Raw genomic sequence first — 22,387 nt, 5'->3', positions numbered from 1 at the left:
GCTATCCTCCTACCTCAGCCTCCTGAGCAGCTGGGACTACAGAAGCACACTACCATACCCAACTAATTTTTTATTTTTTGTATAGGTGAGGTAGGTCTCCCTATGTTGCCTAGGCTGGTCTCAAACTTCTAAGCTCAAGTGATCTTCCCTCCCCTGGCCTCCCAAAGTGCTGGGATTACAGGTGTGAGCCACCACGCTTGGCCTGATTTTCATTTTTCTGATTTTTTCATTTTAGATGTTTCAGTTTGTCCTTCTGTGGCCCCTGTTACTACAGTAATTGAGTACAATTTCCCACAAGAACAAAGCTGGTGGTTTGCTGACTGGCATACTACCTGCTACCTTTTCACGGGCAGAGAGACAAGAGAACCACCGCTAATGAGTGTGCTTTATTAAGGCAGACTTGCCAACTCACACACTCCTGGTGGGCGAGCCACACAGGCTAATGTCAGCACCCACCTCTGAAGGCCTGGCCTATTGGCCTTGGAGGGTGGCTCTATTTTTAATCTTCATGAGAACTTACTTCGAATGTTTTTTCCTTGTCTTCATCTTCTTCTTCGTCCTCACCACTTTGACAACTCTGGATTTCATGGAGCAGGGAAGGGAGAAGACAGACAATCAAATTAAAGGTGAATCTAATAAACACAACTCTACAAGGGCAGGGGACAGGATGTAATTCACAGGCACCTCAGGACCTCAGCATTGTGTAAAACCAAGAACATTTTGGCCACTGCTGGGCAACACTTCTACTGTAAGTACCATCTTCACAGTTACCATAGAGTTCAGAAATGAGAAATGAGAATGCAGAGCTCACATCATCAATGGTGACCTAACTGGTTTAACCACAGACTTGAACTCTTCTACCTTAGAAAAGTTCTGGTGTAAATGGGAGACAGGAATGCAGGGAGCTGCCACTTCCTAGATACAGCTCCACGGGCATGGCAATAAGATTGGAGACGCATCATCTAGGATGTGAACCCTGAAGTGCCTCTTCCCACTGGGGCCCTGTGGTACAGCTAGATCAAGGAATAGGTGCTCCTATGTACCCCAACACATCCTTTCTGCTTGACATCAAAGTTTCCCTTATTCGCTCAGCATCCCAGAGGTCACCATCTTTCTAGGTGACATAGAACATCTCTGGTCACACTGCCTCTTCCAGAACACCAGGAGCTCTCTCTAGTTTCTAACCTTCACCTGTGGATGTGTTTGAACTGTTTGATGTATTCTGAACATTGAGTGAAAACACAAGGGTATTCTGTATGCCTAAGCCCCATTTAGCTGGCTTTAGAAATGTCAGTGTGAAACTATCCACTAGCACCCATTGTTTCTGCAAAGCTCCAAGGTTTCCTTAGGAAGACGGTGAATCGGTTTACTACTATCATCGCTATGGCACATGAACTGTGCAATGCCTGAAACCTACGCCATGACAAAGTCCCAGGCCTGCTATTCAACACAATTTTCATGCACCTAAAGAAATCTAAGGGAAGACAGAAAGACACAGACAATGGGCAGAAAACCTGGGTGTACCTTGGCCATCATGCTGGAATAGGAGGTGTACAAAGGGTCGTCTTCCAATTTGCTGGAAAGAATGGAGGAAATATTTAGCAGGCTTTTTTTTTTTTTTTTTTTTTTTGAGACAGAGTTTTGCTCTTGTCCCACAGGCTGGAGTGCAATGGCACGATCTCGGCTCACTGCAACCTTCGCCTTCTGGATTCAAGTGATTCTCCTGCCTCAACCTCCCCAGTAGCTGGGATTACAGGCGCCTGCCACCATGCCCAGCTAATTTTTTTGTATTTTTAGAAGAGATGGGGTTTCACCATATTGGCCAGGCTGGTCTCAAACTCCTGATCTCAAGTGATCTGCCCGCCTTGGCCTCCCTAAGTGCTGGAATTACAGGCATGAACCACTGTGCCCGGCCTTAGCAGGCTACTCTTTGGACCCCACAATAAAGACTAAGAGTCATATAAATCTCAAATTATAAGTACTAGTGAATTAATTAGAAAATCCCTTCCCCCACTCTGATTCTTAGAAACCACTTTGAAAATGTGAACCAGCAGTGGCTTAACATGGAATTCAGAGATGAAGTTTATAGTTTCAGGCTGTTTAATCTTCAGCTCAGTGTCTGACATTATGAAGAGCAGGCTGTGGCTTGATGTAGTTTCCCTAGACATATCTTTTTTTCTGGAGACAGTTTCGCTCTTGTCGCTCAGGCTGGAGTGCAATGGCGTAATCTCGGCTCACTGCAACCTCCGCCTCCCGGGTTCAAGCGATTGTCCTGCCTCAGCCTCCTGAGTAGCTGGGATTACATGCGTGCACCACCATGCCCGGCTAATTTTGTAGTTTTAGTAGAGACGGTGTTTCACCATGTTGGTCAGGCTGGCCTCGAACTCCTGACCTCAGATGGTCCGCCCGCCTTGGCCTCCCAAAGTGCTGGGATTACAGGTGTGAGCCACCACGCCTGGCTCCCTAGACATATCTTGATGGCCAAATATAAGGCAGCAAGGAGGGCTGCTCAAATCTAGCTTCCCTTTTCCACCCACTGCCGTCTGAGAGAAGAAGGTCAGGAGTGGACACAAGTATCCCTGGTGCCTGGGAGAAGCAGGTGATCTGGTGGTTCTGACCTCCTCTCCGTGAGAGCGTTGCGGCTAAAATAGAGAATGATCTGATGTAGTGGGTCAGGTTGTTTTTCTGTCTCTTCCTCCTCCTCCTCTTCCACCTTTGGAGATTTCTACACAAACCAACACAGATAGGTTTTAGGCATGAATTTAATCTCATGCTACGTGACTGCATGCGAACAAAGAGAAGGTAAAGCGCAAGGCACAGAGTGCATCAGACTAAAGCACAAAACAAAACCACTACATCATGTATTTATTTCAGGATAGAAGCCCTAAAGGTGCGAGGTTTCAGATATATGTGTATATATGTATATATATTTTTTATTTTTACAGCCAATCAAAGAAACATTCCAATTTCAGGTCAAAACAAAATAAAAAGCAAAAGGCTGCCCATAAAGGGAATAGCTACAGATCCCAATCAGCTGACGTCTCATGCAAGCTCTGGGCACCCGAGTTCAGGAGGAAAACCCCACAGAGTCACCTGAGAGGCTGGCTCTCTCAGGCCAACAGCTGACATTTCTTTTGAAGAGCTGGGCTCGACATGGAGGTGGGGCAAGAGTTACAAAGCAGTGGGACCATTTTGGGTCTAATACTATTCTAGATTCAACCCAGCAAAACATCTCTCTTTCCTGACCTAACTCTTGATTCTAAAATTCTTGTTGCTCCTGAGAGCTGCCATCCTGGAGCTGCAGGCCTTGCCCTTCTCCTTTTATCAGGTCTTTTCTTTATCGCTTTTCACGGAAAAAGAAATAGCAGCTAATGTCAGAGGTAAAAGTGAATTTTCTAGCAGTGGCAGAACCAGCAGGGTGGACTGTATTTGGTAAATTGGTGAGAACTACATGGGTTGTATGAATGGTTCAGAAGAAGTAGAGGGCTGAAATGACGCTCATTGTCAACTTCACACTCATCAAGAAACTGAGAAAACCAACGGAGTGTCTTTCTCACCAACAGGAATATATGAGAAGAATGAAAGACATAAAGACAAAGGGAAAGAAAACAATAGGAAAAGGCTTTAAAAAAGAAGGAAAGAAACAGAGGGTGACAGGGAAACATAGAGAAAGACATTTGGAAAAGAGTGACTATCAGAAACACAGGACAAGATGAATGGAGGGAGTGAGTGGTAAGAGAAAAAGGTTTGCGGGAGAAGGAGAAAAAGAACCACAGGCTGGCCAAAGAGAAGGAGGGTTTATTTTCTCTCTGAACCAGAATGAGGCTCTGTGGCACCTCTGCAATAAGTTTTCCCCTCGTGTGTCATTTTAAGTGGCTTTAGAGCATGAAGTCTGTTAGAGACAAGGCATGCCAAATTTTCTGAAAGGCCAAATATAGAAATGTAAGATGCAGGAAGGGTATTTAGATGCATCTTCCCCAAAGCAGAACTACAGAGTAGGAATGTGGGGCTTTGGCTGGGGTGGCCTCCTGCAACCAATGGTGCTCAAAACTTCACTTAGCATGAACCCCCCATGACATGGCTGTGCATTTCAAGAAATATTAGTTGTTAACAGCGACAATGAGGAGGGTGATGATAGTATTAGCACCTCCAAGTGAAAATTCATCCTCTGGCTCCTATGACCATTAGCAGGGCCTCCCCCGGGCATTTACGCAGTTAGTGCTTTTCAAATGTATACATACACACGATTCCTTGCGAATGTTTAACTGTTACAACCACACACATGAATTCGAAAATCAAATTCATCCACACTCATATCTGCTCCCAGGGGAGTCAGTACTTACAGCCAAATCCTGTACTAGTTTCTCTTCAAAGGAATACTCCTCTGTTTCTATCCAAAATCTCTGATAGCCATGGAGGAAGAGGTTAATAGAGCGGTGCCTGAGCGGAAGGGGTGAGAGGGAGGTCAAGAGGGATCCATGGAACTTGTTCTTTTAGTTTGGGCAGTTAATGGTTAGTAAGCAGGACAGACTTTTGTACAATTCTTGTCTTCTGATTGGTCAGGGTAGCCAGTAGCATACCACAGAACTCACTGCAAAGAAACCAGAACCCTCTACCATGACGAGTCTTGAATATTAGAGCGCCTTCTGAAAATGACAATGGTTAGCAAGACATGGCAGTTATCTGTAATCCTACTCTGTTCTCATAGGCTCTTTATTACCTTTCCTCTCCAATGAGACAGATTCTCCTGCCTCAGCCTCCCAAGTAGCCCAATGAATTCCTCTCCAATTGATCACAAATCAATCATTATGCCAAGTAACAGTCCTGAAGTATTTGCTTCATATGGCAATTTAGGTATTCCTTTAGGCTGATCACCCTTCTAGGTAATCCAATCTAAGTCATACCGATCATCAGTGGTTTCGTCTTAGAGATACCAAAATACCAAAATGTGGCTTCTTTTCATTCTCCAAGTAACCACACTGGTAAGGTGCTCCAGCTTTTACTTAGCACGACAAGGTTTAAGCACATGATGTCGTTGGCATATTTTCTGTGTGCTGCATGGATTCTAGCTATGTCCCTGGTATGTGGGTGCACTGAATAACTGGCACAAGCCACTCCCGATAAGCCAGGATTGACTTTTGGGAGTATTAGCCACTGCAAAGCAAAAGCAGCCAAGTGTTTACAAAATGTGAGGACAGTGGTGAGGAGGGAAGGAGAGGGAAGGAAGATAAAAGTCAACACCAGAGTCATTAAGCTCTGGTCATGGTTTTCGGTAGGACACAGCCCTTGCCATCTTTCTTCAAGTCTGACCAATCAGAATTCTTCCTAAAAATTGTACAAATTCGTGTTCTTATGGTAACGTTAAATCATGGTCAATAAAGGAGGAGTGTGCAGAGAATGAGCAGGTCTCTCCACAGGTTACATTACCATTAAAATGGGTATAAGCCTGTCATACTGAGTTTTTTCATTAACCTTTTCCAGCCAAACTTGTTGAAAGGTGCTCAGGAAGAAATTATTAATTTTGTGTCTGGAGAGAAGCATACAAGTTTTCTTTTAAAAACTAGTATCAGAGACAGTTTCCACATAATAAAATAAATCCCTTTAGCCCTTTAGTTTGGGAGATTCTATGCAGTTAGATGATCACAAGCTGGAGAAGAGAAGTTGTCTCCATCATCAGCTTCTCTGTTGTTGTTACAAAATCTACTTACAGTCCTCCATGCTAGAGAGATCACCCACAGCAGCTCCTCTAAAACAACTGAGTTCGGGACGGTCATGCTTCACGAAGGACATAGTGAATTCCTAGACTTACTCTTACCCATACAGAGTAAAACTACTGAAGGTACAGTCCAGATATGTAAGGATGGTACTAATATCTTTAGTGAATTTAGAAAAAAAATGCTTGTTTTTGAGAGATGTAATTTCTGCCTAGCTGTCCTGGTCCTAGAGACATGTGCTTTAGAGCTGGGCTCTTTCGGAGACCAACTCAGCACAATGTCAGGGAGAAATCTCAATCAGATAGGGAAGGAAACACTTTCTGATGTTTCGACACTTCCAGAAAACAAAGACAAATTCTATGCACTTTTTCTTTTTTTTTTTTTTTCTTTTATTATTATTATTATTATTATACTTTAGGTTTTATGGTACATGTGCGCAATGTGCAGGTAAGTTACATATGTATACATGTGCCACTTTTGCTTTTTCTAACGGGCTATGAATTTCACTTTTCTGTTAGGACTTCAGCAGGCTTAATGCCCATGACTGCTTGAGCTTTTAATCTTTTCATTCATGAATTCTACTTGATTTGGTGGTGCCTCATTCTTTTCCAAAGATAGTAATCTGTTTCTTGAAAGAGATCTGTTGGAGCAAGTACGTGTCTCAGAGACCGTGATTCTTTTTTTTTTTTTTTGAGACAGAGTCTCATTCTGTCGCCCAGGCTGGAGTGCAGTGGTGTTATCTCGGTTCACTGCAACCTCCACCTCCCAGGTTCAAGCGATTCTCCTGCTTCAGCCTCCCTAGTAGCTGGGATTACAGGCTCCTGCCACCATGCCTGGCTGATTTTTTTTTTTTTTTTTTTTGAGACAGAGTCTTGTTCTGTTGCCCAGGCTGGAGTGCAGTGGCGTGATCTCAGCTCACTGCAACCTCTGCCTCCTGGGTTCAAGTGATTCTCCTGCCTCAGCCTCCCAAGTAGCTGGGATTACAGGCGCATGCCACCATGCTTGGCTAAGTTTTTTTTTGTATTTTTAGTAGAGATGGTTTCACCATGTTGGCAAGGCTGGTCTCAATTTCCTGACCTTAAGTGATCCGCCTGCCTCGGCCTCCTAAAGTGCTAGGATTACAGGAGTGAGCCACTGCTCCCGGCAGAGACCATCATTCTTAACTATCTTCAAAGACCCTAACTAAGAAAGCCCAGGTGGCCAGTTGGCTCAGGATGAGGTTATAGGCTACTCTGGACAAACGACGGCCAAGATCCACAATTTGATGAGAACAAAATGTCAAGCATAGGAATAGTCCTTTATGTGATATTCCAAAGAAACACATTTATTTACATAAGCTTCAGAGTATACTTGTCTAAGTCAGTTTAGTTTCCCTGAGCAAGTGAGAATATTCCTAGTGATTTGATAAGTCAATGAAGCAGAGGCTGATATTCAATTATTATCTTTGTTTATTGACCCAAGACCTGATCATACCTACTCTGCAATAAGTCTGAGGACAGGAATGTCACCACATCACCAAAGACACTGAATCAGTCTGGGTGGTCAACTCCGGGCCAGTCTGTTACTGATACTATTCCCTATGTTGACAAGGATATGTCCCAGACTTTTCAGCAAAAGCTTCAAATATATTTTACTTCAAAGTATAAGCTAAAACACCCGAAGGCATCGTGCCTCTGGCAAGCCTCTTGAGGCATCTCCAGCCTTTCTATATTTTGACAGCTAGTACACTGTGCTAAAAGATTTTCAAGTTACACTTCTGTACCCGCTGAGGAAATGGTAATTTCAGTGTCAAGTTCCCGAGCAGAGAAATACTATTGGACCTGTTGATGGAATCTGGGGTAAAATGTTTCAGAAAACAGTTTCTTTTTTCCAGAAGACTTTACATGCTAACCAAGAATCCCACCTCAGCAAAAGTAGTGTACTTCCATATGCTTACTTGGCTGACTTTAGGTATAAATGGTGAGCCTGACAGGAATGGGCTCTAGAGAATCTCATCTGGTTTCAGTTTTTATGCTTACCTTGATTGTCTTAGCCAGGCCCTTATACTATGCAGACTGCAATAGCTCCATAGGCCAAGGATTCCAATTTCTATTCCTTGGGTTAAGAGTGAGAGAGCACAGCTGTGGGAAGATACCTCCATTCCCATCGCTGGCTTACATGCCAGGAAAAAAAAGACAAAATACTTGCCTGGGCAGGTTGTAGAGAGGGGCCATTCTGAAACAGGCCACCACTGCCCGTTTCCGTTGCTTTGATAACAGTTTGTGCCAGACGGCCTTCTTGGACCTCAAAGGCTGTTCCACCTGAGAAGAGATCACATGGGTTGGTGCACATTAGGCTGATCTTCTGGTGGCAGAAGCTAGTCACCTGTAGCCCAGACTCCTTCATTCTGGAAGAATTTTGGCTTCTCAACTGTAGTTAGCAAAATGCACCCAGGAGCAGATGATTTCAGTTGTGAAAGTCTTAGGTTTTCCTCTTTCTCTCAATTGCTTTTAGTCATTTATTCCCTAATAGCAGCTTAACTAACAGCAGGGGACTTAAATAGGGCATTTGAGCTAATGGCAAGAATGCACAAAACACTGGCAGGGGAAATAATGGAGAGGTCTCCTATCACAGGGCATCGAGATGGCATGTGGGGTTGATCTGGGATGATCCTTGGTCATTGTTTTCTCAGTCTTATGAGGGCACTTGTACCTGAGAGCTGAGTGTGGAGAGGAGCTTTGTACTGTCCAGGGTGTTTCTGCTTCCCCATTCCTCAGGGCAGATGCTCCTTACCTGTTCCAGGTGGAAGACAGCTGCTGAAATTCTCTGCACACGCTCCACTGTCTTTTCCGGATTGAAAGGTTCTTCACTCTTCAGAACATCCTTGTAGAGGTTCAATTGCCATTTTACAGCTGGGTCATCAGACTGAAAATTGAAGCATACTCATAAGATGAGGAATTTCCTGTACCTCTTATACTGAAGAAGCCTTTTGGTCCTACCATGGTTCCGTAGGAGTCAAGACTCTCCTTCTATTATCGCTTCACTTTCATTTTCTCAATTATCTTCTGGAACACTGTAGATGCTGTATAGGAACTTCTCATTCTAACTTCTATGTCTCTTAATGCTTCTGTCATATTTTCTATCTCGCCATCTCTCTGTATTGCATTTTGGATGATTTCCTTAAAGCACTCTTCTAATTTATAAATTATTGTTTCAGCTATATGTAGCCTATTTTTAACCCATTTATTAGGTTTTTAATTTCAATCATTATTTTTTATTTTTATAATGACTATGAAGTCTTTTTTCAAACCCATCTCCCCTACTCCTTTTTAAAAATATAACACCCAATTATTGCTTTATGGGTTCGAATAATTCCTTTATATCTCCTTTAAATGTTTTAAATTTATTTACATTTACATCTCTTTCAATTGCTCCTTATGGTTGAATTCTTCTCTTTGTTTCCTATGCTGACTCTCTAATAGTAGATTTCCTGATGTGCTTTGTAATTAAAAAAAAATATGAGCTTGTCTTCAGGAGGAATTTTACCTATTGGTATCTCAGCTTATATTTTAGGAAGTGGAGGCTCTCCAAGTGGTTATTCCACTTGGGTTTCTCTGTGGAATATTTGTGGGTTTTATTGGTTCAAGGCCAACTTTATGGAAGTTTCTTGCTCTGTATTTACGTATAGTGTGGGTAATTAGGTCCCACACTCCTCTTCCTTTACAATGATTAAAAAACCAAGCCCCTAAGATTTTTTTTCTGGCCCTAGAGATTTCTTTTTATTGCCTTTTTTTTCTAGTATATTTTATCCACCATTCCTATATGTTTGGGGTGGAAAGGAAAGACTGTGTGTTGGCTTAGTTCTCCATCTCAGGTCATAATGTATCTGAGGTAAGAGTTGTTCAGATTCACAGGCTTTAAAACATCTCAAACAGCCTTTAACATGAAAATTATATTTTTTTATTGTACCAACTAGAAACAAAATTATTTTGTTTCAAAATCTCTTTAGAGCAGGAGGTGCTAAAACTTCCCCCAGGTGTCCACTGCACTGTTTAACAAGACTTACAGTCAGTAAATTCTGGGACCTAATCTACACCCCACTGCTATGGCCTGACGTTCACATAATGGGAAATGGGAATAGATGCTTTATTGGGTGCCTCTTTGTATCCTCTTTGTAATAGCTAAGAACAAAAATTAAGGGCAAAAACAAACAAACAAACAAACATTAAGGGCAGTTTATGTACCAGTACTTTTTTTTTTTTTTTTTTTTTGAGATGGAATCTTGCTCTGTCGCCCAGGCTGGAGTGCAGTGGCACGATCTCAGCTCACTACAACCTCCGCCTCCCGGGTTCACACCATTCTCCTGCCTCAGCCTCCCGAGTAGCTGGGACTACAGGCACCCGCCACCACGCCTGGCTAACTTTTTGTATTTTTAGTAGAGACGGGGTTTCACCGTGTTAGCCAGGATGGTCTTGATCTCCTGACCTTGTGATCCGCCCTCGGCCTCCCAAAGTGCTGGGATTACAGGTGTGAGCCACCGCGCCCAGCCATGTACCAGTAAATTTTTTAAAAAAAATTTTAAAAAGAGAGAGCTAGTCCTACCAATTAAACACAAATACCCCAAAACTGATTTTGGAACACACATAAGAAGCATGAGTAAATGAAGTGAAAAGCTGGAGCCCTGCAGCCAGAAGGAAAGCCCGTGTGAGTTCTCACTGCCGTCCTGAGTCATCACCTTTTCCTGCAAGTGCAAGTTGTTCCGCAGATGTTCTCTGACCTCTTCGTCTGTGTCCCTCTGTGGAAAGAGATGTCAGGTTTTATTCCCAGAGATCACCATGGAACTGTCAAGTAGCATATGGAGATGTATGGAGAGTCAACGCACAGTTTTGCTGGGATCTTTATCAGAAGAACAAAAGAAAAAATATTCCAGAGATTTGTCCCAAAGGGCACACATGGACTCCCAAACCAGTTTTAAAGATGAGGGCGTGTTGCCTCCATACACACTGGTTTCTGCGCATCTGCTCCCTGCCCCCCAGGGGAGGAGGACTAACCCTTCAGGGGCTGAATGGTTATCACTGCACCATGTGGATCACACACTCAGCCCAGGCAGATGGGCAGCTTACATGGCTGTATCGTGATTTTGCGAGGGAGATCAGCTCCTGGTCGCCTGGAGTACACATATTCAAACCAATGGGCAGCATTTTCTTGAGTGCAGCCACGATGAGGGAGGTCTGGATGGAATAGAAGTCTCCCCGCCGCTTTGTCTTCTTCCGCTCCTGGTCTTGTCCTCCAGACTAGAAGATGATGTTGAAATAAACAGAGAGGGGCTCAGTGATTCTCCCAAAGGAACGGCCTCCTGTCAGAGGCAGCCTGCCTCCTTGTGGCCCTATCAGTATAGGGTGGGCCTTACTACACTTCAAAGGACAGTGAAAAGTGTGTTGAACAAAGACGAATTAGGTAGCCATCAAAGACCAGCCATAACCCTGAGCCTTCTCCTTCTGCGCATGCACACAGAGCCACATAACTAAACACACATCATGGATGCCTATTGCTCACTCAGTTCTGGACTGAACAAGTAAACTGGTGTTCTACAAAAAGAATGATTTGTTAACTGACAAACATGGCCCCAGAAAAGTTCTGAGAATTCTGATGCTGGGGAATCACTAAAAATGTGAAAGAGCATCCAGCACAGAATAATTGCTCTGTGTTTTCAAAGCTGAAGCTGATGTTTTGGAGCACCTCACCATAGCCTCCTCACCACGAGCCAGTGCAAATTCTTATAGGCAAAGGAAAATCTAAAGTAGGGCTGCTTTGGAATCCAGCTAAAGGAAAGTTAGGAGAAAAACGGAAGACATGAAAGAAAGGAACTCCTCAGTCCATGGAAGCTCATACCCATCTTTGGCTTATGCCTTCTCATCCTTTTCAGAGAGAGTTCACTCAGTGAAGTTGTAGGTTTAAGAGAGGAAGCCAGGCCAGGTGCGGTGGCTCACACCTGTAACCCCAGCACTTTGGGAGGCTGAGGCAGGTGCATCGCCTGAGGTCAGGAGTTTGAGACCAGCCTGGGTCTACTAAACATACAAAAGTTAGCTGGGCATGGTGGCGCACGCCTGTAATCCCAGCTACTTGGGAGACTGAGGCAGGAGAATCGCTTGAACCCATGAGGCAGAGGTTGCAGTGAGCCAAGATCACGCCATGGCACTACAGCGTGGGTGACAGAGCAAGACTCGGCCTCAACAACAACAAAAAAAACATTAAAAAAAAAAAAAGAGAGAGGAATCCAATGCACTGGGCTATGACACAATAGCACCCCCAGGGAACCCACTGAGAATCCTCAGCACCCACAGCACAGGGAAATCATTTGGTGGGTCCAGGTGGGCTCAAGGAAACAAGGCTCTGCAGTGACTCAGTTTTCATGATTCCAGGTTCCAGAGACGCAGAGCTGCTCACGTGGTACATGCTTGCAGGACTGGGCCTCAGTGGGCACTTGCTGGAAGTGGGGAGGGCTGGGTAGCCAGAAGCAAGTCAGGGACTCCGGGAAAGAAGCGGTGCTCACCAAAGCTTTGCACTACAAGGTACCATGGAGTGTTTGCAGCAATGAGGGGGCAGCACTGTGGTTTATCATGACATACAGATACAGGGCTCTGGGAACACGCCAGATGCCTCCCCTGGAACTGGCACGCAAGACCTGGTCCTCCTGGCCTTGGGCAGAATTCATTTTATGGGAAAAGGCTTTTGGAAGAGAAGAGTAGGGTCAGAATTAACACTGCCTTGGGACTAATCTCTTTAAATTGCTTTCCAAAAGGCAAAAGAGTTTCATAATTATTAATGGACACTCTTAAGAACAGTGTAATTTCTTTCAGCACTTGTGGTGGCTGCAATTTCAGGTGGTTGTATCACAGTATCACAGAAACCACAGCGAAATCCCTGGCCGGCAGAACCCCAGTCTGGCCAAACATTGCCAGAAAATTCTATTGGTTGCCGGGGTACCTTGTGCCCAGTGCTCCAAAACACCAGTCAGCCCCTGGACAGCAGTGGGAGGGGCAGTAAGAAATATAAACAGAGGGAAAGAAATGGGGCTAAGAGAAGGAGGCTCCTGGTGTTCCAGAAAACAGCGGGAAGGGAAAGCTGCTTCACACACAGACTGAGCGTGTGCCGACTATCATTGGCCGAGTACTTGCTGGGCTCCTCACCATTCTACCACCAGATTTAAAATTCTAAAGGTTGCGACTCAGGACAAAACTCATTTATAGTCTAAATTACCCTTGAAAATGTTTCAAATCATCCATAAAATATAGAACCTGGTTATATGTCTATAAACTATGTGATATCACATATGTATACATGTAAAATATAAATGGTAATACACGGTATGCAATCAAATAAATATGCTCAAAAGTGTAATTATGTGGATTTGATTACACAATCTAAATTATTTCCTGCTCACTCTCTATTTGATTGGGCCAATCTCATGTCCTTCTAATCATAAATGCTGCATATGCAATATGACTCCAATGTGCCTGCTACTTATATAAAATATTTATGATCCTCCCAAAACCCCCGAAACCAGTCAGTTTTGTAAATGAGAATGGGATTGCTCAGGGAAGTTAAGCAATTTTTCCAAGATCATATAGCAAGTAAGCCTCTGAGCTATCCAGATGCAAGTCTATCTTGTCTGGGCTCCATCTTCCTTTCCTAACTAAGAGCTGTGTGTGCCCTAGTTCCTGAGCATCTCCCCTTCTTCACTGCATAGTGTAGAGCGGAGGTTTGGGAGAATGGCAGCCGACATACATTAATTAAGAGGAAGAGAAAATGTTCAGTTATAACCTGAAACTGTAACTGGAAAATTCTCCCAGGGTAGTCTTTGGAAGACTCTCTTTGAATCATGGGAGCCTTATACAGGAGGCAGGACACCTACAGTGTGAAAGGGCTGAGACCACTAATAAAAAATAGGATTTTGACCCTGGGTAGCACCACGAGCAGTCCCCTGGGTTCTCAAGCCTTGTCAGTCTTCCCTGTCTCTGTTAGTGTGGTGGCTGCCGAGAGGGCAGCTGGAGAAGGGAGCAGAGATAGCAAGGAGACCTCGGTTAGGGTGAGGCTTGGCTGGCTTCCCCGGCTTCCCCATTCCAAGGGTGGGTAGGCCTACATTCACTCTTTGACAGGCAGTTGTCTTCCCTGGAGCAGGCCTGGGGGACCTCCAGGCAGGAAAATCCATTCTGTACCACCCCCATGGTGATCACAGTGCAGAGGGGGCCAGAGCCTGGCACCTCTAATACTAGGACAGAAAAGACACGTCATGCATTTGACCTGTACCTTTACTTGCATGGCCTGTGTGGAAAGACAAAAGAGAAGAAACAAGGAGAAGAGTCAGTCAGTAAAAGCAGGGCTCTAAGGAAAAAGGCACTATATGTTAGTTATAGCTTCTTAGCCCCCATTTCTCAGCCAACACAACAGAAACTCAATGGTTCTGGAAGCCAGTTGAGCATAGCATGAAGAGTGAGTGGGAGGTTAGGATGGAGGTTAATTTGGTCAAAGGACTTATATCCAGACCAAGCAATCTACTTCTCAGGTAAGGTCAACCCAGAAGCAGCCTTCCAGAGTGTGTGGCACTCAGACCCGACCCAGGCTGGTCTTTAGAGCTAGAGAGTTCTTGTGGGTGGCCAGAACTGAAGTCTTTGCCCCTTCTACCTCCCTCCTTTCACCTGGGTGGGCTATAGACAATCTGTCATATAACCAAAGAGCCGAGTTTTCTTTCTTCCTTCTACCCACCACATTAGCAACATCGGTGGCTACAGAGAGGGGAGAACTGAGCTAAGGGGCACTGCTTGTGCTTATGTTAAAAGAAGGTAGCGTACGCCACAGTGGCTCATGCCTGTCATCCCGGCACTTTGGGAGGCCGAGGTGGGAAGATCACTTGAAGCTAGGAATTTGAGACCAGCCTGGGCAACACAGCCACTGTCTTTACAAAAAAAAAAAAATTCAGCTGGGTGTGGGGTTGTGTGTTATAGTCCCAGCTACTAGGGATGCTGAGGCAGTAGGATCACTTGAGCTCAAGAGTTCGAGGTTGCAGTGAGCTATGATCATACCACTGCACTCCAGACTGGGCAACACCCTGTCTTAAAAAAAAAAAAAAAAGGAAAAAAGAATATTTATTAACAAAAAGTACTCTAGGAATATCCAAAGTGATTCAGAATCACCAAAAAACCTAAAAGATGGAGCGTTTCCCTTCTTGTGCTACAACCTTTAAACATACCTTAGGTTGGGGCTACAGATTCTAATTTTATTTGTTCTGTCACATATTGCTAAGATTAGTTAACTCATTGCAATTTTCTAATGAAATGCTTTTAAAAATTTGGTGGTGGAAACATTTTATTTTCTTTCACTTTCTTCCTTTTTTTTTTTCTTAAGAGATAGGGTTTCGCTGTGTTGCCCAGGCTCGTATTGAACTCTCGGCCTCAAGTGATCCTCCCTCCTTAGCTTCCTAAAGTACTGGGATTACAGGCATGAGCCACCACACCGGCCCATGTTTTATTTTCTTAATAGAAATGTACAGATTCCTATACCTTCAAAATCATTTCATCTCCCCATGCTTACATCATAAACTATCACCAGTAGTTAGCTTATACTCAGACAGTTGATTTTGTGTGTAGAACTTAAAAGACAGACACAGGCTTTTGTGGGGTAAGTGACTTTGAGGACACATCACAAGGGGACGGCACAGGGAGAGCTGGTGTCAGGCTTCTGAACAAAGGCAAGCCCGGGCCATGGGAAGCTCTTGTCCCACTGAGAAGATAACCGAAGCAATGACAAGTCAACCCAACATTAGACAGAGGAAAAGAAGACTTTCTGTAAGTCGGTCTGAGAATGTGAAGCAAGAGATAGAGTGAGAGAAGGAGGGCAGGAGGGAAGGAAGAAATGGTGGAGAGAGGCAGAGGTGGAGAGAAGGGAGGGGAAGGGAGGAGAAAAGGGGAGGCTGAAAGGGGAGGGGGAGGGGAGAAGAAGAGGATGAGGATGAGTATGTGTTCCCGTGTGCACATTTATGAGAGAGAGAGACAGAGTATGCACACATGCCTGTGAGTACACAGCAGAAGTGCAAGAACAAAGGGAATAAAAACAAAAGAGAAGGCTGGGCACAGTGGCTCACGCCTGTAATCCCAGCACTTTGGGAGGCCGAGGTGGGCAGATCATGAGGTCAGGAGATTGAGACCATCCTGGCTAACACAGTGAAACCCCGTCTCTACTAAAAATATAAAAAATTAGCCGGGTGTGGTGGCGGGCACCTGTAGTCCCAGCTACTCAGGAGGCTGAGGCAGGAGAATGGCGTGAACTCGGCAGGCGGAGCTTGCAGTGAGCCGAGATGGCACCACTGTACTCCAGCCTGGGTGACAGAGCGGGACTCCGTCTCAAAGAAGAAGAAGAAAAAAAAAACAAAAACAAAGAGAAAAGTGGTAGGGGAGGGAATGAAAGAGGGAGAATGAGCAAGAAAATTCACTCACACATGTAAGCGTGAATGCCCTTGAAAAACTCAAAGATAGCTTCTAAAATATTTCCTGTCCTTTTTCGATCCACTGAAATCACGCTTCATGGGGTGGAGTGGCTTTGAACCATGAGGCACTCTAATATTTCCTGCATCACGACACTTTTTTTATTTTATTGTTTATAACCTTGGTCAAGGAACTAGCATTTCTTGGGCTGAACACATTCTAACTTACCATTCCTTTCCGAGGAAGCTGCTGTCATTTTTCCAGAAACAAAAAAAGTTTCAAAACAAAACAAAACGAAAAACACTTGCTCAGCTTAGTTACACTTAGCTTAACATACATTTGCAAACTGGTGTTATATACACAAAATGTACAACGAGCTCTCACAAGCAAAAGCTGCTTTGACTGCCCCAGAAAAATAACGTTATCTTTGAACTGACCTTCGACTAATCAAGTAGTAACAGCGTGGCTCACTGTATATTTTCCTCACTTCCTTTCCATTCGCAATGGCATATGTGGTGTGTGTGGCATAGGGCATTCATATACACATACCTCCACAAAGCCTGCCATATGCACTGAGGCTAACTTCATTTTTACAACACCAGAATTCAGTTAAGAGTGGAGACAAAAGCAAGTACAGGTCACTGTTCAGATCAGGTAGTAGAGAGAACATCTAATTGCAGGGAGGCAAAGGCAATAGGGAGTCAACTGATAAGGAAGAATACTCCTGCCCTAACCCCTCAGTATGTAGTTCCACATCCAAAAAATACCAGAAATGGCTAGGAGTTATTGCTTATCAGAGGCATGGTATCTTTTTGTCTGAAATAATGCACTGCATTTCTCAAATATTACTCTATCCTAGAGATACTGCTGAAACTGACTTTAAACCAGAACATCTTAGTAGAGCTGGGAGAAGTCAGGTAGTAAGCTCAATCCCATTCTGCAGATTGGTCAACTGGGACTCAGAGGAGTTAAGTGAATGATGCAAGGTGTAGCTCTAGCCAACAGCTGGGCCATGGGCAAGACTTAGCTTCCTTTCACCTTCTGGTCTGTTTACCACTACATGGAGTCTCAACTCAGGCAACAGGAACAATATGAACACTTGTTACCCTGAGGACCATGGCAAATATTATTCAACATCTAGGGAGTGTCCTCTCATCCATTCGTTACATTGTAATTTTGACCCTATCCCATGTGGCTCAGAAATAATTGGCATATGACAACAACAGAAATGAAACAAAAGACTTTGCTTCTACAGACTAACCGGACCAGCAAGGAAGAAGCCCACTTTCTGAAAATGACCATCCTTTGTCAAGAAACAAACACCCCCTTTTCCTCATTCAGTGATGTGAATGAACAAAATGTCAGGTTAGTTTGTTAGTAGGTGGGTTTTGAAATGCCATTTTCTGTTACCTCATCTTTTTCCAAAGGTAAACCCAAGGACCTTGAGCATTCATTCATTACCAGAGGCTTGAGATGTCTTTGCCATTTCTGCTCATCCAGGATCCAAGTCCTGGTATCACATTCATTTCCATTGCTTTGTGACTGTTCCCTGACAATCCCAATGGATGCTAGCTGGTTCAGTCCTAAGCCATTGAATCTACCCCAATTTGAAGATAAGGCCAGGAGCTGTGGCTCACGCCTCTAATCCCAGCACCCTGGGAGGATGAGGTGGGTGGATCACTTGAGGTCAGGAGTTCGAGACCAGCCTGGCCAACATGGCGAAACTCCATCTCTACTAAAAATACAAAAATTAGCCAGGTGTGGTGGCGTGTGCCTGTAGCTCCAGCTATTTGGGAGGCTGAGGCAGGAGAATCGCTTGAATCTGGGAGGCAGAGCTCACAGAGAGCCGAGATCATGCCACTGCACTCCAGCTGGGCAACAGAGTGAGACTCCATCTCAAAAAATTAAAAAAAAATAGTATGGAATCTGTCTGGAATTTATTGACTTTCTGTAGGTAGATGAGTCAAAGAAGAGGCTGTGATACCTGTAAGAAGACCTGCAGAGGCAACTTAAGATAAGCTAGCTGTCCCAGAAAGGTGGATTTGAAAAAACTCAACCTCGTCTACATCACATGACAGTAGATGTGTTTACCAAAAGACAAATGCAAAATGAATTTTGGAAAATCAAATAAAACTGAAGCACAAAGGATCCTTTTGCAGCAAAGAGTCCTCATGAATGTGATTGCTCTACTTTGTATGTATGTAATTTTGTTTGTCAAACTTTATCAAGCAATGCATACTAAAAGTGTATACTTAGAGTATACTATAAACTCTAACAGTCAATTTCTATATGTTGGAAGAAATGTGTCAACATAAATAAAAGCAACAGAAAGCTCAGAATGATTGCAGCTGACCAGAGCTAGCTATGCTTGGTGGAGCTCCAGATGCTAAAGTTTTCATTTTTGGTGTCATATCAGCCCCTTGTCTGCAGCTTATATACGAGACCTCCATCCCAAATGGTTATTTGGAAAGATGGCCAAGGGCTTTTTTACAAACCCATGATTCTCATCTTTCCAGAGCTGACTTTTACTTCTGAGGGTCCCCATGCACACTCCACCTTGATGCTCCTCAAAGGCAGCACTGTACCAGCAATGAGAGAGATGCACATCTCAGGTATTAATGTCACTTATACTTGACATATAAAATCAACCCTCATTGAGGCACATTTCTCGGGGGTACAGAGTCAAGGGTAAGCCATAACAGCTGGTAACAAAACATCACATTTAAGTAGGCTTTGCTTTTGTATGTACACTTGAAGGATTATGTCTGAGAAGTCTCTTAAATCAAAATAATGAAACCTCAGTGTACAGAGCTGACACAAGAGGAGCTGGGAGGCTAACTTTTGCCCCTTGTATTCCCGCTATGCTCTTCTCTATAGGTTACTCTTTCTTCAGACAGATGTCTGATATGCCCTTTTTCAAACATTTCCTAAAGGAAATGGACAAATGTTTGGCTTTCTGAGTGCAACTGTCATGAAAAAGAAACACAGGGCATTAAGAGATCAACACAGCTGAAATAAAACAGGTATTGGATATTACAGATAGGAGGAAAACAAGCATGATGTAAGAGCACGTGCTGTCAAAATCTACAGAGCAAGGTAATTTTCTCCTAGCTATCAAAAGGTGGCTCTAGGCATGTGTATTTCTGTATCCTCACTACACAGGAAGTAGTTCTATTTTAAAACCACTAACAGCAACTTTTGTTTTGGAGACCTCTCAAATGCCTTAGGCAAGTCTTGAAACTTAAGCTTTTTGACATACAAGCATCTATTTATTCATAAAATGTGATGACCATGCTTATTTGAGAGCAGTTTCTTCTGGCTCGTTCTCAAAGAAACAGCAGCAGAGACTGTTGGTTATGTAGTTTGACCTAAATGCAGTACGGTGTTAATCCCCAGAAAATATGAAACAGATCCAAGTCATGGCTGAGGTTAAGGTTGAAGAGTTTTTGGAATTGATTTCTAAGGACTTACTTTTGACATCTTGCTTTTGCTGTCTCCAGTTAAAAATGCCAAATTATTAATTTCATTCTGAATCACAAAATTTTGCTCTTCCCTCTTGAAGTTCTAAGTGGGAAAGAATTGAAAAAGCAAGCATTACAAGAAAGTTCTGTAAACCAAAAATAAGATTCTAAGCTCCCCAAGTAACTGAATAGACCCCTCCTCTCAGCCCAGGTGATTCCAAAGACACTCGAAAAACTAATTCATTCTATGATGGGAAGAGGAGGTCAGGCATGTCTCATTATACCCTCTCCCTTTTAGAGTTTAGGCACATATGACCAGCACTAACATTAAAATAGAGATCTTAAGACTGACAAAATAGATTCTTGGTAGCAATAAGACACCAAATTCCAACCTGACTGTAGTATAGCATCACATGACAGACAGCAGGCCTTGAAGGAAATAAAAATATTTGACCCCAAAATATATTTATTTGACATATTTTGAAAGGGCCCTGCAAAGCCGTCTCTCCTGTGGGGAAAATTCACATTCTGTAGAGAATCCCCTTCCCTTTCCTGGTCTTTTCCTGATCTTGAAGAGATTAAATGAGAGTCTAGCACCTTTTAAATGTCTGATTATGAAACATTTGTCACCTGTTGTCTCTATGGGTGGCCACATATGAGACTTCATCTACATAATAAGAATGTTGGTCTCCACAATTCTTTGTCTTAACTCAGACACCGTTTCTATTGATTCCAGGTTTTTAGATAATAACTCTTTCTGATTGACAACTGTCAGTCAGAAAATCTTTGAATCCACCTACGACCTGGACGCCCACTACTTAACCCTGTAAGATGTCCTGCCTTTCTGGGCTAAACCAAGGTATACTTTACATGTATTGACTTACGCCTCTGTCAGTAAATTCTGTCCCACTGAAGTGTACAAAGCCAAGCTGTAACCCAACCACCCTGGGTACATGTTCTCAGGACCTCCTGAGGCAGTGTCATGGGTCATGGTCCTCACATTTGGCTCAGAATACATCTCTTCGAATATTTTACAGTTTGGCTTTTTTTCATCAACAGTTTTTCATGGTCTGCAGCTTTCACAACCATTCTAAACCCAGGGCCCAAATGTGTTCTTACGTGAGATTTACACCACAGGATGAAGACTTCTGCCACCATGCGGAAGAGCTGGTCAGAATCAGCATCAGGGCTTTTCAGCCAGTTAGATCTGGGTCCAAAAGTAAATGAATAAGCATTTGAAATTCAGTAGGGATTAAAATATTCACACCCTAAAAATTATACCAACACCGGCGACACGCATTTATCCAGATCAAACTGCATTCTCATATGAAAGCAATAATCAGGGAAACTAAATAGCAATAGATTGCTTAAACATTTAGATATAGGTACATAATTACAGTAGATTTCTTCAAAGATCTACAATAATTATTTCCATTTGCCAAAGGATTCAAGAATTACCTTCGCAAACTGATGTCAGAAATCAACATTTCAAAATGGTCAAAAGTAGGTTATGTTTTTTCTTTAAACTGATTAGTTGATTAAGGTTAAGCTCTAAGTTTTGGGACATGCTTCCTTTAATATATAAGGCTAGCAAAGTTAGGCAAGTCTTGGTCACTATGACATCCATCTAACCTTGTCCTTGACACTTGTCATTGTCAAACCTCTGAAATTCTGAACACTTTCAACAGTTCATGTCCTACCCCTTTTCCTTTAAAGCCAGTTTTATCAATGAAATTTGTAAGATAATATGTTTTTTGCTGTGATTTGAAGTGTATAAGCAGACATCAATTATCCTCATCTATGCTCTCTAAAATGGTTTGAAGATTCCCTAAAAATAAGCATTACTCATAAAAAAAAATAGACTGGTTAAGAAGTTTTGCAGTAGCACCAAGAAGGCTGAACTGCAGTTTCAGGAATTCAGTCATTTCTCTAAGCTGTCTTGCCGTGAAGTAGCTTACATATTCAAATTAAATTATATTTCCAAAGGCTGGGTGAGTTGCCATTTTCAAATGTCTACATAGAGTAAGTAAACAAATAAACAAACAAAAAACAAAAAAACCCCACTGTTTCTCTGCCCAACACTTCTGATATCAAATATGGGGGTTCTTCTCACATAAAACAATTCTTCAACTCTTCAGACACTGACTGAGTGCTCTACAATTCAAATATGACACTAACTACCTGGATTTAGTGCAGTCCCCACAGGTTAAGGGCTCAGATCCACAAGCCTGCCCCTCACTTCAGATGCCGGTCTCAAGTCCCAGGTTGTGACTTGTATTTCTGACCAGCTGGCTATAACCAACCCCTTCACTGGGTTCAATAATTTGCTAGAGCAGCTCACAGAACTCAGGAAAATACTTGATTTACTATTACCAGTTTATTGTAAAGGACACAACCAAGGAATAGCCAAATGAAACAGATGCATAGGGCAAGGTATGGGGGAAGAGGCAGGGAGCTTCCATGCCTTCTCCAGGCACACCACCTTCCCAGTACCTTTGTATGTTCAGCAACGTGGACGTCTCCAAACCCCACAGCTTAGGGTTTTTTTGTGGTGGCTCCATTATATAGGCATGATTGGTGAAACCACGGGCCATTGGTTATTAAACTCAATATCCAGCCCCTCTCCTCTCCCCAGAGGTTAGGGGAGGGTAAATGGTGGTGGGGCTGAAAGTCCCAACCCTCTAATTGCAGAGTTGGTACATCTGGCAACCAATCTCCATTCTCCAAGAGTCACCTCATTAGAATAAACTTA

At 43.3% G+C, this 22,387-nt stretch overlaps 1 protein-coding gene across 1 annotated transcript in view; it reads right to left on the bottom strand.

The window, feature by feature from the left end:
- RYR3 (ryanodine receptor 3) overlaps positions 1–22,387 on the bottom strand; it is a 566,641-nt gene that overhangs the window by 44,766 nt on the left and 499,488 nt on the right. Inside the window, exons 68-77 of the mRNA XM_063652550.1 lie at positions 20,755–20,842; positions 19,646–19,738; positions 10,817–10,987; positions 10,429–10,488; positions 8,487–8,618; positions 7,902–8,014; positions 4,344–4,440; positions 2,619–2,725; positions 1,525–1,576; positions 521–577 (exon numbers count right to left, since the gene is read on the bottom strand). Of these exons, the coding sequence (XP_063508620.1) occupies positions 521–577; positions 1,525–1,576; positions 2,619–2,725; positions 4,344–4,440; positions 7,902–8,014; positions 8,487–8,618; positions 10,429–10,488; positions 10,817–10,987; positions 19,646–19,738; positions 20,755–20,842 (970 nt within the window). The remainder of the gene's footprint in view (positions 1–520; positions 578–1,524; positions 1,577–2,618; positions 2,726–4,343; positions 4,441–7,901; positions 8,015–8,486; positions 8,619–10,428; positions 10,489–10,816; positions 10,988–19,645; positions 19,739–20,754; positions 20,843–22,387) is intronic.

This window comes from Pongo pygmaeus, chromosome 16, assembly GCF_028885625.2.
Source record: "Pongo pygmaeus isolate AG05252 chromosome 16, NHGRI_mPonPyg2-v2.0_pri, whole genome shotgun sequence".
Taxonomy (NCBI): Eukaryota; Metazoa; Chordata; class Mammalia; order Primates; family Hominidae; genus Pongo; species Pongo pygmaeus.
This window is presented reverse-complemented; position numbering and strand designations above follow the sequence as displayed.